Below are 16,015 nucleotides of genomic sequence, written 5' to 3' on the forward strand. Positions count from 1 at the left end.
GTTGTACGTGAAACTAATTAATATTTATTGTTTTGTTAAGGATTTGCTTCAAAATCATAAATCAGTACAGTTAATTATCAAATAAAAAAAAAACACTGTGGAAAAAATAGTTTAGAGGTTAAAAAACGTGACCTGACCAATGCACACGTTGTCGAAACTAATCTAATTATCAGCTTAATGAGATTAGATCTGATTTGATTACTGGCTTGTTAATCCAATTAATATCAATAAACATTCAGTGCAATCAACTACTGATTAGAAGGATAATTGGTGATCATTGTCTCAATAAAAGAATAAAGGAAACTTGGTCAGCTTTTAAAATTTGAGTGAACATAGTGTGTCGTCTGAAGACGTTCCGAATGTGGTGATTTCTAAGGATACGAATCTTTCACAAAAATCGCTAGCCCGTCTAACAGTCGAAAATGGCAATGTTACATTTGTACAACAGCAGAAAGCATTTATGGTGAAGGGAACCCAAGGTACTGTATATGCTGTAACCTTACTGCCGAAAGAAACATGTCAGTGTCCATCGACTACGCAGTGTTATCATATAATGGCAGCGAAAATATTCATAGGTGATGAAAGTGAGAATAAACCGAAAATTATGAATCTTAGAATGCTTTCGAAGAGAAATTTGAAAAGGAACGACAAAAAGTCAGGAAGGAAAAAACCACGACCAAATGATTATGATGAAGTTATACCAGCTCCAGACTCCGAAATAGTTGAACAAAGTGCTCCGTCTGTTATGCCAGAAACACCAGGAAGGCCATCATCAACACCAGAAATCCCGAAATCGACAAAGAAACTTAAATTCAAATCCAAGGAACAGGATACTGATAGTTGTGCGACACCAAAAAAAAGGAGAGATATTGAAATTTTCTGTGGATACAGTGTCTCCAACGAGTACCAAGTCTTTGTCAACTACCTATGAAAAAACGTAAAGTTAATACAGACGTGAAGAACACCAGTTATACGCCTTGGATTTCTAGTTTAAATTCTGAACACAAACTTATGTTGGAGAATAACTCATGGTTATGTTCCGAAATTGTGAATGTAAGTATAAATATGATAGCGAAACAGTTTCCACATATATCTGGATTTCAACCGACAGGATTATCGCCAATTTACGATGAAGACAAACAGTGCTGGGCTGAAAGTTTCGGGAAATTCAGCAGTAAGGATACACCGTGTGTTCAAGTTCATCATACAGGAAAGTCGCACTGGGTAACATCTATTCAACCTAAAAAGGAAAGTGCCGTTTATGTGTTAGACAGTAAAAGTACAGAGTTTAAACTTACACCTTCGATGGAAATTCAGTTGTCAGCAATTTATGGTCATGGAAAAAGGAACTTACTTGTAAAACTACCTGACGTACAACAGCAAACAAACGGATATGACTGTGGTGTCTTTGCTATTGCCAACATGATGGAATATTGTGATAAAGGAAAATTCAACACACAGAGACGGACCAACTTTATTGAGAAATATATGAGACCGCATTTAATTTCTTGTTTAGAAAAAGGTCACTTTACACCATTTCCTCAAGGAATTACATCAAGTTCAGATTTTGTGAGAATATATGCAAGAAGGATTGAAAGTAACTGTCAATGTGGCAAACCAGATGTTTTTGAGAACATGATAGGATGTGAGGCAAAACGTGGAAGAATCAATTGTGCTAAGTGGGTTCATCAGACATGTTCAGGAGTTTTAGAAGATTGGTACTGTGACGAGCACCATGTTACTTGAACTTTTTATTGTATTTATAGTAGTATATTGTATCTAAACGTGTTGTAAATTTTGTTGTGCATTACCGGTCATGATTTGACACGTTTGATTTACAATTATAAAGTAACAAACAATAGGTGTGAAATAAGCCATAAATAAGTTGATAAATCCAAAATAGTTTGTGATTACAGTAATTAGCATCATATATAGGTTTTTTTAATATTTTAAATTCATATCAGTAAATAGTTATTTCCGTTGACTACTTGAGGTATGCCCGAGCCTTGTGCAGGATATCTTGGTAGTTTTAAATATTTTAATAAACATAAATAAACATTTTCGCGGACTACTTGAGGTATGCCCGAGCCTTGTGCAGGATGTCTTGGTAGTTTTAATATTTTCATAAAAATAAATAAACATTTTCGCGGACTACTTGAGGTATGCCCGAGCCTTGTGCAGGATGTCTTGGTAGTTTTAATATTTTCATAAAAATAAATAAACATTTTCGCGGACTACTTGAGGTATGCCCGAGCCTTGTGCAGGATGTCTTGGTAGTTTAAAATATTTACATAAAAAATAAATAAACATTTTCGCGGACTACTTGAGGTATGCCCGAGCCTTGTGCAGGATATCTTTCTTAGTTTTAAATTTTCCCGAAAGTCTATACTGAATGTTCGTTTGTAAATATGTTTGATAATAGTTTACATGCATTACCTTTCAGTTATTTTTTAAGTAAGATAATTTCTATCACATAATTTTGATTTAAATGCTTTCAAACATAGACGTAGTTTTTTTTATTGTGATCTATAATTTAAAGTTTTCAGTTTTTATATCTTCTTTTTACAAGTACATTTTTAATTATCTATTTGCATGTGTAATCCTACTTATTTTTTCTTTATTTCAGGGTGGGGTACACTGCTAGCTAGGTCCTCGTCCTGTACCCTGGGATGACGATAAATGTCATGCAGAATGCTAGCAAAACAGTTTAAATTATTTTACAGAATCAGTATTTAGATTATACACAAATTTCTGGACTTTAGAATTGAATTTAGATTAGTCTGGACTTGAAAATAATAAGAACATTGATCAGGAGGATTTTTTTTTATAGTTTTTAAATTTGATAAAATGAATGGTTTAAATTTTAATATTTCGAAAAATTTGAAGTAAATACTTTTACATATAGATATGTAATTAGTCATCTTTCCTTGTCATGATAACGGTTAATTATGACACAGTCAACGTAAGTTGGTCAAGTCAAGTTTATTACCCCAAAAAAAAATTGTTTTTCTGATTATTTAGTAATTTCTTAATTATTAATGATCAAAATTTAACAATTTTCTAATTTTGTTATTTAAATAACAGAACATTAGGACTTTTCATCGGTCAGGTCATGTCGATATTGGTCAGGTCAATGTCAACGTTGGTCAAGTCACATTTTCGCAAGCTTTAATATTTTTTTTTCTATTTTTTTCTTATATTTATGTATTAAATGTTGAAATCTAATTAAATTTCAAATTTTAAACAAATCCTTCGAGAAATAAAAAAGTTATTAGCATTTTCATTTGGTCATGTCATTCTCGATATTGGTCCTGTCATTGTCAGCGTAGGTCAGGTCACGTTTTCGCAAGCTTTTGAAAAAAAATATAATTTTTTCTTTTTAAATTTATATATTAAATGATGAAATCCTATTAAATTTTAAATTTGAAATTAATCCTATGAAAAATAAAAAAGTTATTAGCGCATTTTTCATTTGGTCCTGTCATTCGGTCCTGTCATTCGGTCCAGTCATTAGTGTAACCCAAATAGGGGTCTCACTAATTAGCGACAAGAAGCGTCAAGAAGCGACAAGAAGAATAATTTTAGCGACAAGAAGCGACAAGAAGACTATTTAGCGACAAGAACACATTTTTTTTTTTATTAAGATTACTTATTCCAAATAAATATTAAAAAATATGCAATTGATTTTTTTTTTAACATATGGGCAGGAATAAATTAATATTTGTTTTTTATTATATTGATAGATGAAGAAATTAAACATTTGTGAGAAAGAAAGGGATTGTGTAGTTTTTTTTAGAGTGTAATTTTTATAATGCAGGGTATAACTTCCCGTACTATTTCCTTTGCCCAAGAGAAAAACCCTTATCCTAAAGGATTTAGTTTGTCACAGCAACTTTGTACACGCGTCAGACTAAACAATTACACGCGCCAGAATATACAATCATTGTAAATTTTGAACACCTGTTGAAAACTCAAGATTGTCATTAATTTCCTTTAATCTTCAATTAACATTAAACTATTCATAAAGTTAACATGATAAATATCGTTAAATGAGGCAATATACACAAAATAAAATGATGAAAAATATTAACATTTATGTTTTACTCTTGTTTGAATTTGTGTCTGTATTTTCTGGACAATGATGCACAAATAATGCAATTTGCAAGTTTATTATATAGTGTATATTATTAAAGAGAGTTTTAAAAGCAAATCATAAGATTAATATCATAATACGACAGGGTAAACGTAATACTTGCTGTTATACATAACAAATAATAAAATATCACAAATAAATGTAGCAATTAGATCTATGTTTCAAATTTTTTTCTATCTATTTATCGATAGAATATTGACTTTCTTGCCGCTAAAATTGTTTTTCTTTGCATATTCTTTTAATATTTATTTGGAATAAGTAATTTTAATAAAAAAAAAAAATGTTTTCTTTGTCGCTAAAAAGTCTTCTTGTCGCTTCTTGTCGCTAAAATTATTCTTCTTGTCGCTTCTTGACGCTTCTTGTCGCTTCTTGACGCTTCTTGTCGCTAAAATTCTTCTTGTCGCTAATTAGTGAGACCGAAAAATATGGTTATTTAAAATTAAAGAGGGCAGTTCTGAACTTAATATGTTGACCATACATTTCTCCAGAAAATTATATTATAGTACTAAAAAAAAGTTTTAAATTAATCGCTAAAAATGCTATATTGATATTAATGATATTACAAATGCTGAAATAAAAAGTAATTGTAATTTTATTGATTATTTTAGACGGTAGTAAAATACCTATTTTTGTCATTTTTATGTGTGTAGATCTGTATGTATTTCCGGTATAAATTTGAAGCACATGTTTTTTGTTACAAATTGATTTTCACTAAAAGTCTGTGAACATGAAATATTTTTATTAGCTGTTTATGTGACATGTGACAACCATGCCAGCAAGTAAAATATTCACAGGATTCAGAGCTCTAGGATACGTGAGCAATCATATCCCACTGCAAATTCGCCACCACAGAAAGCAGAAGGAAAACTATGTTATCACTTGTGTGGGGAAATCTTTTCACACTTACAATGTAATTTGACTTAGATATTATTAAATAAGTTAAGCATAATCCGCCGCTTCATCAGTAAATAGTCGCTTATTCGGAAGCAATTTATATCGGAGGACTATAACATTTTTGAGAAATGTCACTCGTCCCAAAATTTCGTTATGTATTTGGATTCTCCAGTTGTCTATCACACTGAAACTTGTTATGTTGTAAATGTACATTAAATTATTTACAAAATGACGAATGAACTGCGTATTGCTGTTGTCGGACTCATACATAGCAGGCCTTCGTTTTCTCACAGCGAAATGTCAATATACACCTTATAACTATTTAGTCCAATCCGCAAGAACCAGTCACTTAGACAACTTCCTGTTCGGGTAAAGTGTCGCAAAAACAAAGGTCATCAGTAACAAGCTAAGGGAGGAAAAATGTGAGAAAGCAAACATTTTGAAACTTTGATAGATTATGATCCACTTTTTTTTAAACACAAACTAAGGAAATAAAAATGCTTTGTTTGAAGTGTTTATGATGGTTTAAACATTTCTCTTTGAAAAGTTTTATGCATAATACATTGTTTAAACATGGCCCCAGATAGCTACTATATACATGATATATATACATATTTAGAGTAATTATGTATTTATGTATATACATATGGATATATACAGGGGAGGTAATGACGTCGCTAACGTAAATTGTTATTTTTTTAGCGACATCAAACTGTGACATATCGGGGAAAGATGCATTTTGCGACTGATTTTTATCATTCAGACTGAATTTAACTTGAAAACAAGTTCATGGACACCTCTTTTTAAAAAACGACATTTGGCTTGATTATGTATGAACAAATCACTGATGAATTTTTTTTTAATTAAGATAGATATACAGCTAAAATGCCGGTTGTTTTACCAAAATTATGAAATTTTATAAAAATGAATATTTCCAAAGAATTGTTGCACAAATTCAAAGCACACTTATGTAGAGAAGATATTCAAAAAGTTTGTACAAAAATCTGCTTGTGTTTATCTTTTGAAGCAAAAAAGTTAGGAATGTCATTCCAAAGAATTCAAATATCAAAGAAACTGAAAATTCCAGTTAATGTCTAAATTTCGACCATATTTATCTCTAAAAGTAGCACATGAAGGTATACTTTTTATAACATATTTGAAGTGACTAAGTCAAAAATAGCTTGTATGCAAACTTTCATCAAAAATTCACTGTGGGTCGTATGCCCTTAATTATATAAAATATTTTCAGTACTGGTAATTGTTTTTCTCTGAATAGAACATTCACCCATGTAGTAAATTTGTAAAAGATATAAACTCTGATAAAAATCTAGTAAGTGTTATTTGAGGTATATTTATCATGTTTATTGTGTAACAAGTTTCTATTTTTGAACTCAAATTTTCACATTCTCCTATCAAAGTCATTCAACCTCTCTCTGGATTTATATATAAAATTGAGATAACTCCATAGAATTTATTAAACAGGAAATTTTGAAAGTCGAATTTTAAACATGTATTTTTAGCAAGAAGATTGACCAATTGGAAATCGTAATGAATATTTATTGCAATTTCAACATTGCCATTTTGCTGTGACAAGATGAAATAATTTACAGTTGACCTACTTGAAAAGTCTGCTACAAATGATTCCAACAACAGAAATAAGGGTGTCATACATCATTTTGTAGATAATTTAATGTAGATTTTCAATACAGTGTATAACAAGTTTCAGTGGGATAGACAACCGCTGAATCCAAATATAACGAAAATTTGCGACTGAGTGTCATTTCCCTAAAATGTGAGTCGGGTACCTTGTGTTATATTAACATGATTAAGGAATGTAGATCAAATAAATTCAGAGACAAGTGCCTGTGGCAATTTAAAGGTTAACTTGAAAAGACTAAGTATCTCCAATAAAAGAAAAGTATCATTCTTTTTGTTGCGCTCACTTGACAAAATGCTTCATTTTGTGACTGGCAGCTAATTTTTTTACAGTATCAATATGCATTACACACACATAATATTCAGCAGCTAAAAAAACTAAACTAAGCACTAAGCACTTCAAAGATTTGCACATGTTTTATTCAACAAACATGCCACAGTTTTTCTATTTACAACATCTGGAATGAAAATATCATTTTTAATACATGTACAAAATACATGAACCTATGTAACTTTACTTATTTATATATTTTCAGTGTTCCAAATTAGGAATTGTCAGTATCAGTAAGTATAATAATAATTAAGTATTGTACTTTTTTGTCTTTTCTGTTTTGATGGGAATTTAAAATAGAAATATTGTGACAGATTATTATCAGTGTTCTAGCTAGGATTTATGGGTAGAGGGCACAGTTTTAAGATGAAGGGCATGTAAGCACAGTTTCTGAACTTTCTGGTCTGAAAAGGGCAATTTGATGATATTAACAGATAAGAAAATTAAGACTATTAAATGAATTAATGATTTTTTGCTGGAATTTGGGGTTGTAAAAAGCTTTTTCCAGGAGTAAATTTTTTTTTTCATTGAAAAGTATCTATTTTCCTGAAGAAAACAAAAATGCACCGGACATTAAGATAAGGACAGATGGGTGCCCACAAGGGCAGAGGAAAGCTGAACCCTATAATTTGCACTAGTTAGGACACTGCTTACATGTTGTTTATCTTATAATAAACTAAGCCAAAAGGATCTGATCATACATCTGATAAGAGACTAACTATAAATGTCCTACAGTGTAAGTATCTAATGAATTTTTTTTCCATTTTTACAATCAAAATGAATATTAAGAATAAGTCTTATCAGAAAATCATTCAGACATATTTTATGTTGACCATCAGAGATGTCTATTTGATGCAATCTTGAACATTTATATTTACAGTTTATTTATATTACAATGTCTGATTGTGAAAAAACCTGAAAGTTATGTATAGGAGTAGAACTCATTAAGAAAAATATTAACACCCAATTCATCAAACAGTTTTGATATTGCAACAGAGAAAATGATGTACAGTGACCTATAGTTCCTAACCTTCATTTGGTCTGTGGTGGAGAGTTTTCTCATTGGCAATCATCAAGGTTGGGCGGTAAATACCTCCCCTGGTATTTACCGGTGGTATTTACAGGTATTTACCGCTCCGGACAATACTCCTCAAGTGGTCAATACTGGCAAATACTGGTCGATTGAAATTTTGCGGTCGTATATTGGTACCACGTCGTCCGAAGACATTTGGTTTCTGGAACAAGAACTTTAGTATAAGTAAATAGAAATCTATGAAATTTAAACACAAGGTTTAAAACAACAAAAGAAAGGTTGGGATTGATTTTGGGGATGATGGTCCCAACAGTTTAGGAATTAGGGGCCAAAAAGGGGCCCAAATAAGCATTTTTCTAGTTTCCAGACAATAACTTGTGGAACAGTGTATGGATCTCTCTGAAATTATACCACAAGTTTCCATACCACAAAGGGATGGTTAGGATTGGCTTTGGGGGGTTATGGCTCAAACCGTTTAGGAATTATGGGCAAAAAAGGGGGGGAAACAAGGGTTTCCTGGTTAATGGACAATTACTAAAGTATTGGTCTTTGGATCTCTATGAAATAGATATTGGACCATTAAGCATTACATGTATATAAGGGATAGCATTCGATTGATTCTTGATATTTTACGGTATATAGAAGAGAACAATATTTTGGGATTTTGATTTTGAGAAAGCTTTGATTCTTTATGTTGGGACTTTTTGCTATAAGTATTACAATTTTTCATGCTATTAGTATTACAATTTTTTTCATATGCTGAATCTAACTGTGTATTTGGTTGTTGGTCCCATTTTCTTATTGGTCCAATTTTTGGTCCTAAGGCTATAAAATGTGTTTTGTTTGATTTAATAAACATTAAATAAAATTTAAAAGATAATAATTACAATGTTATATTTGAATTACCTCCCTTACATTCCTTTTAAATTATGTAAAGTTGTCAGCTAGTTCTAGTACGAATTATTTTTTAGGTTTTTCTAGAAACATCAAATACTGTGATGGAAGTATATATAATTTAATAATAGTGTATATCAAAGGGTTCAGTGGTAATAAATTTTCATATTCAGAATTGTTTATTTGTGATCAATATCATTTGTTTGGGTTTTTTTTAGCATAAAGAGTTACCCCCCTTACAATTGTTTTGTTATAAAGAAATATTGTATTATCTTGAGGTGATTAGCTGTCAATTTATTTTTAGAAGTTACTATTAAATGCTGATGAAGGTATATTAATTTTATCCATGATTATGTATGTCATTTTCTATTTCAATACTTTTATGATGTATTTAAATGGGTTTTTATGGTTGCAAACTCCATTGGAAATTTGAATTGAGATTATGACCATTTTTTTTTTGGAAAAGGGGGGGGGGGGGGGGGGGGAGGTTAAAAAAATTAAATTTGGGGGGGGGGGATTGGAGGGGGATGGGGACAATTTTTTATCAAGATTTCAGAAATTAAAAAGAAAATTTCTTCAAATATTTTTTTTTTGACAAAAAAAGGGGAGTGGTAAACAAAATAATTTTTGGGGGTGTCAATTTTTCTTCAAGATTTAAAAAATTGTCACAATTGATAATTCTTTGTATATCGTCTGAAAACAGATTTACAAAGTATTGCGGAACAGCACAGTGTATTGCACAAAAGCAAGAAATTGAATATAAATTCAAATTACATAACCAATTCTAAGTTCTTTGACTACAGTTATTCTGTGTCAGAAACATAGTATGTGTCAAATATTTAATTACAATCCAAATTCAGACCTGTATCAAGCACGAATATTGTGTCCATTTTTGCCCCAACTGTTCAGGGTTGGACCTCTGCGGTTGTATCCAGCTGCGCTCGGCGAAGCAATTTATTACTATTTATTGAAGTAAAAAAATGATAAAAAGTAAGCTATATTTAAACTTTTATCTTTTGGCATGTTTCAGCTGATATAAATGAATGAATTTGATATGTTTTATGCATTTTTAACAGTTATACCTACTAATTTAGTCCTTATAAGTTATGATATTGCATGTTTTAGATATATATAAGGAATTGACAAATTAATTATTACAACATTATTCAATCAAGATATTTTTTATTGAAAATGCTTAATTTTTACAGGTACAAAATTACAGGTAAATGAAGTTACAGGTGTCTTATTACCTATCACCTGGCATTGCTAGGTGTGAAAATTTAATTACTATAAAAACAACAGCCCCCAATAAATAATGACAAAACATGATTGAAAGTAATAAAATGGATATTTGAAGACTCACTTAAACCATGAAATATTTCCTATCTATTAAATGCGAGACAAAAATCATCTTTATGCATGAAATGGAAGGTATGAAGGACCTTTACTCTTATGGCTGAACTGTAATTTATGTTTTAAACCAAAAAATATATAATGTAGTATAAATTTTACCTTTACATAATCAATATTTACATGATTTACATACACATAGTACAACCATCTTGACCTTAAGCACTAAACTGAAACCTGAAGACCCTATTTGGAACTTCTATACAATATAAGACAACAACAAAACCAGTGCAAAATGTAATGATTGCAATGCTATAGTCAGTGCAAAAGCCACCTGATGAGTTTCCTTGACAGGGACGAAACTTTTTTATCTTATGTACTAATAAATCATTGTAAATCACTGTTTATTAAGAATTTACAATAAAAATAGAAATGAGAACAGTTAAAATGACTTTAACACTTTCATTATTTCATTACTAAAAGTAATTGACCCGGTAGAGAGTGGTTTTTATAGTAATGTCCACTCAAAATTTCAATCGACCAGTATTTGCCAGTATTTCCTTGTATTTACCGCCGGCATGGTCAATACTAGTACTGACCGCTTTTTTGCCAACCTTGGCAATCATACCACATATTTTTATTTTTATATATGAATATCTCTTGTAGGTAATACACATCAAGATGATATATCTTGTCTAGCTGTTGATGCTAATTTGGTATTTACTGGGTGTCGTAATAAAGTGCAAGCATTTCAGAGAGGAAAACAGGTAAATGAAAGTTTAGACACAGAATATAATAGACCTTCTGCATTCTAAATATTGAAGAAAAAATTCTACTGTGGTTAGGGCTACTTCTTAATATTTCTTCTTTTAACATGTTTAAGGTTGTTAATTCTAAAAGATAAGCTATGAAATTATGATACAATGGTCCTCAGCATTATACTATGATTGGTATTGATTTTGGAATTATCTAAAGAAAAAGGCCAAAATGGCCATCTGAGGCATTTCAGGAGTTTTCTTGTACATGTAGCAATTACAGTTCTTAAGAGATAAAAAAAAATATAGTCAATCCAGACTTTTCAACTTTTTTTTTTTTTTTTTTTTTTTTGCTATTTGATTGATGGGAATTCCATGTGAAAATCCTTGACTTTTTTTGGGTCTATATCTAACTTTGTAGGGTATTTCATTGAGACCCTGTTGTCAAAAGCTTTGTGTGAAAAATCAGCAAATTTTGCAGACATTTTTAAGGTTTCTTAGCTAATACTAATATCATGAATATGGGACCAACCTTGTTCAACACCAATAATTTTAACTTTTTAATTATTTTTATAAAATTTCTTAATGAAACTTTCACAGTAAACACATAATTTTTTTCACAAATATTTCTTTCAGGTATTACGTACCTATGAAGGACATGAGTACCCAGTACATCTGTTGTTACCATTTGGGAATCACTTAATCTCTGTAGACACTGACAGCAATGTAAAAGTATGGGACATCCACTCAGAGGGTAGGATTGATTTTTCAGAATAGAGAGTCAAAAATGACAGTTATATTGATTGATTGATTGATTGGTGTTTAACGCCACTTTCAACACTATTGTGCTATTTCGTGGCAGTCAGTTTTTATTGGTGGAGGAAGCTGGAGTGCCCGGAGAGAACCACTGACCTACGGTAGGAAAACTGACAATCCTAGACAATTAAGATTGGAGTCGAGTGCACCTGCCCCATGCGGGATTCATATTCACAACCTCAGTGTTGACTGGCTAGTGATACAGTATTGACTACTTAGACCACTCGGCCACCCAGACAGTTGTAAAAAAATATTATATTTATTCACATAAAAAAATGTAGATTGAGCTTTAATCATCGGAAAAGTATATCATTAAAGGTATTTAGTAATAAGACATGAATTACAAAGGAATAAATGGTAATTATCAAATATATTTAATTATATTGATACACATAATGCATTTAATACCAAAACTATTAGATGAAACAATGTAGATAGATCTTATTAAATGGCATGCTGGATTGATTACAATTTAGTTAAACCTAGCACAAAATGTTTATGCTAACTTTGATGTTTAATATGGTGAGTGAATGTTACCATACATTGCAAAAGCGATTTTTTACCTCAAGGATTTTTTCTGTTTATACAATTTGTTTTTACAAAGTTGTTTTTTCTACTTAATTGTAGATTTGATAAGTTGTTAAAAAAATGCTCTTTTAGCTATCATATGTAGTAGGCTTATAAGCAAAGATAAATATCTAGCTCCTCCAGGTCTGACTAAAATCTAAATTTCTCTAGAATTTGGGCTATTAAACATAATTTAGTTTGAAATTATTATATATAATCAACACTTTATCTAAACTGTCACTATTTATGAATAAAATCATATTTATTTTGTACTTAAAAATTGAAAGCATAGCTGTGATTTTACCTATATTTTCTTTTCCTAGGGTTGTATTTGGAAATGAACTTTGACAACTCAGGTTTCCAGGTGACAGCTGTAATGCATCCACATACCTATCTCAATAAATTAGTGCTAGGAAGTAAACAAGGAACTCTACAGTTATGGAATATTAAACAAGATAAAATGTTATACGTGTTTGAGGGGTGGAATAGTGCAGTAACGTGTCTTGAGCAGGTAGTTATAAACAACAATAATGCACCCTGACCATATATGAAATTAAGAAGGTATGGTATGATTGCCAATGAGACAGCTATCCACCATAGATCAAATAACATAGATATAAGCAGCTTTAGGTCAACACACAGCCTTCAACAATGAGATAAACCCACACGGTTTAGTAAGCTATAAAAGGCCCTGCAATGACAACATGTAAATTGAAATGAGGAAAAACCAATGGCCTGATAAAGGTACAAAACAATAATTGATAAACAGTCATTTTGATAGACGAAAAGATATAGGCAGTCTGACTAAAGCCAGCCCCTTATCCACTTCCTTTTGTAACACAAGTGGATAGTGGGGGCTGGCTTTTGTCAGACTGAGACATAGGGACCACACATCATGTAGGGACCATATAAAATTTTTATGTTTTCTTAGCAGTTCAAAGTGAGAAAAAATCATGTAAAGCAACATTTATATTATTACTTTCTGAGTAACACCATTTTCACAGTAGAATTTATTAGCACTCAATACAAATGTTTAAGTATATTTATTAAACAGGTGAAAAAGGGTATCAAAAATTAAAAAGAGAAAATGCATTTGTTGTTTGTCTCAAAGAATATTTGAATATGACAAGAACTGTTTCATTCCAAAAAATAAAGTTTAGAACTTCTTTTTTTTTATGTTAAAAAAGGTATCCATACTTGTTTCATTATAGATATGTGGTGTTTGATTTTTCAGTCTCCTGCAATGGATGTAATAGCCATAGGACTTGCAGATGGTCAGATTATTATACATAATCTTAAGTTTGATGAAACAGTCATGAAATTTAGACAAGACTGGGGACCAGTTACTACGATATCTTTTAGAACAGGTATATATTTTGATGGTTATACATTTAAAGGGCCTTAAGTCAAACATTTAAAAGGCCTTAAGCCATGTATTCAAAGTGCCTTAAGCATTTTTAATTTCATAGAATTTAGTTTCTAACACATACTTATTGATGGAAGCATTAGACAGATATAGGAAGAATTGAGGCATTCTTGAAGTTGTGGTATCAAACAAAAAATATTTTAATTACATCACACCAACAAAACAGCCCAGATTTTTTTTAGGTCCAAGAGCTCTACTAGTTGGTCTTTTGTATAAAGGTAAAATAAAGGATAGATATTTAAAAAGTTTTTTTTACCTGAGAAGTTCAGATTTCAACAGAAGACAGTATTTTGAATTAGCTCTGTAAGCTCCTCATTAGAATTTATATTTTCCAGTAAGTTTTTTTTTGTAGATTTCTTTGCTGAAAGTTGATTGAGTTGAGTTGTCACATGCAAACCCAATCAAGAAATTAACCTGTATAATGATATTGATTTGAAATTTTATGTTTCCAGTTAAGGTTGTATAAAGTGTGTCTACTATAACTTTCATTTTTAGATGGCCATCCAATGATGGTGACAGGAAGTACAATTGGTCATATTGCATTATGGGACTTAGAATCAAAAAAGTTGAAAAGTCAGATTAGAGATGCTCATGCAGGGTCTGTTGTTGGTATGCAATGTTTACCAAATGAACCTCTTATGGTTACCAATGCAGCTGACAACTCTTTAAAGGTAATAGAAAACTGTGAAATTATTACATTTTGCAGTTTTATTTCTGTCAGCATTTACGATTTACAAGTAGAATTCAACAATTTGTCTGAACTGCACTATTATGGTCTTGAAAATAGATTTGTAACACAAATCTTTTAAAAACAAGTATGCACAATTTAAACTTGTCCCAAATGGGAATCAGTTGTGATTGTTGTTAATCAGCCAATCAGATTTGAATTTTTCTTTTGAATTTGCTGATCCTTTTAGTTAGATTCTCTTCCTTGTAATATAGGTACCACAAATCTGTAAAAAAAAATCAGATAATGGACAGGATGTGCAGTTTAGGTGATTGAATCCTGGATTGAATTCACATTTTATTCAAATGATTAATTACAGCAGTAGCAGTGTAAACAATGACAAAACTCATAGATTAAACAGAATTAAATTAAGTTTTTTCTGTCCTCCTTAAAAAAAACCTCACTATTTACAGCACAAGGTGTAAGTCAAATTTATGTTTTGAAGGTTTGGATATTTGATCAACCAGATGGGGGTGGAAGGTTATTAAGACAAAGGTCAGGTCATTCAGCTCCACCAAACAAAGTTCAACACTATGACAATAATGGAAAGAATATCCTTAGTGCAGGTAGTGTACAGATATATCTTACAAAAAATATCTTATTTGAACATTATAATATTAACTGTATACAACATACCAGATACACAGGATTCAGAACAGATGCTACTTTAGTACAAGGCTTTGTTCAATGTTATATAAGTAATAATTTATATATTAGATAGACCATTGTGAAATGTCTGTCTCTTGTTAGCATTTTGTCCAAATATTGAATATTTTGAACAATTCTTGTGAATTGTTTACAATCGCTATTTTACTGACATATGATTAATTCTTAGGTTTTCTGATTGTTGGAAAATTCAGTCAACCATCAATTATAAATTAATTTGATGTTACACTGCTCAGAAAGATTACTATGCTTTGGGAGTCTTCTATGCTATATGTAGATTTTGAAGTTTGAATAATTGCATTAATTCTTACATTCTTTAATATTGAAGATGAAATAGTCATTTATCAATCTTTGCCAAAAATGCAATTGTATTTTAGGTCAAGACAGTACCCTAAGGTCATTTTCTGTGATCCATGACAAACACAACAAAAGTTTAGGAAGAGCGTCTTATGACAAGAAAGAATCTAAAAAGACCGGATTAAAGAAAGATACATATATGATGCCTCCTATCACCCAGTTTTCATCAGGTAAGGTAACTTTTATTACTTTGCAGTAAATTCAAAAATTCTTGTGTGCATTAATTATTATGATTGTTAATCAGCAGATAAAAATTCAAAAATATATTGGAAATTGATAAGTTGGAATGTATGCCATATACTAATCCATTAAATGTTGTGCAATGATAAAAACATTGCAAAATTTTTACTGTATTAAGTTAATTCAAAGTATGAGATGAAAAATATTGAA

General features: G+C 30.8%; 1 protein-coding gene across 1 annotated transcript in view; it reads left to right on the forward strand.

Moving 5' to 3' along the window:
- Window positions 1-4,808: 4,808 nt before the first annotated feature.
- Window positions 4,809-16,015, forward strand: part of LOC127727673 (WD repeat-containing protein 36-like) — a 30,275-nt gene continuing 19,068 nt past the window's right edge. The window contains exons 1-9 of the mRNA XM_052234791.1: window positions 4,809-5,063; window positions 7,240-7,267; window positions 10,978-11,078; window positions 11,703-11,820; window positions 12,773-12,960; window positions 13,684-13,816; window positions 14,371-14,546; window positions 15,048-15,168; window positions 15,646-15,795. Coding sequence (XP_052090751.1) covers window positions 4,923-5,063; window positions 7,240-7,267; window positions 10,978-11,078; window positions 11,703-11,820; window positions 12,773-12,960; window positions 13,684-13,816; window positions 14,371-14,546; window positions 15,048-15,168; window positions 15,646-15,795 — 1,156 coding nt within the window. The 5' untranslated portion in view covers window positions 4,809-4,922. The remainder of the gene's footprint in view (window positions 5,064-7,239; window positions 7,268-10,977; window positions 11,079-11,702; window positions 11,821-12,772; window positions 12,961-13,683; window positions 13,817-14,370; window positions 14,547-15,047; window positions 15,169-15,645; window positions 15,796-16,015) is intronic.

The sequence above is a fragment of the Mytilus californianus genome, unplaced genomic scaffold (genome assembly GCF_021869535.1).
Source record: "Mytilus californianus isolate M0D057914Y unplaced genomic scaffold, xbMytCali1.0.p SCAF_1, whole genome shotgun sequence".
Classification (NCBI taxonomy): Eukaryota; Metazoa; Mollusca; class Bivalvia; order Mytilida; family Mytilidae; genus Mytilus; species Mytilus californianus.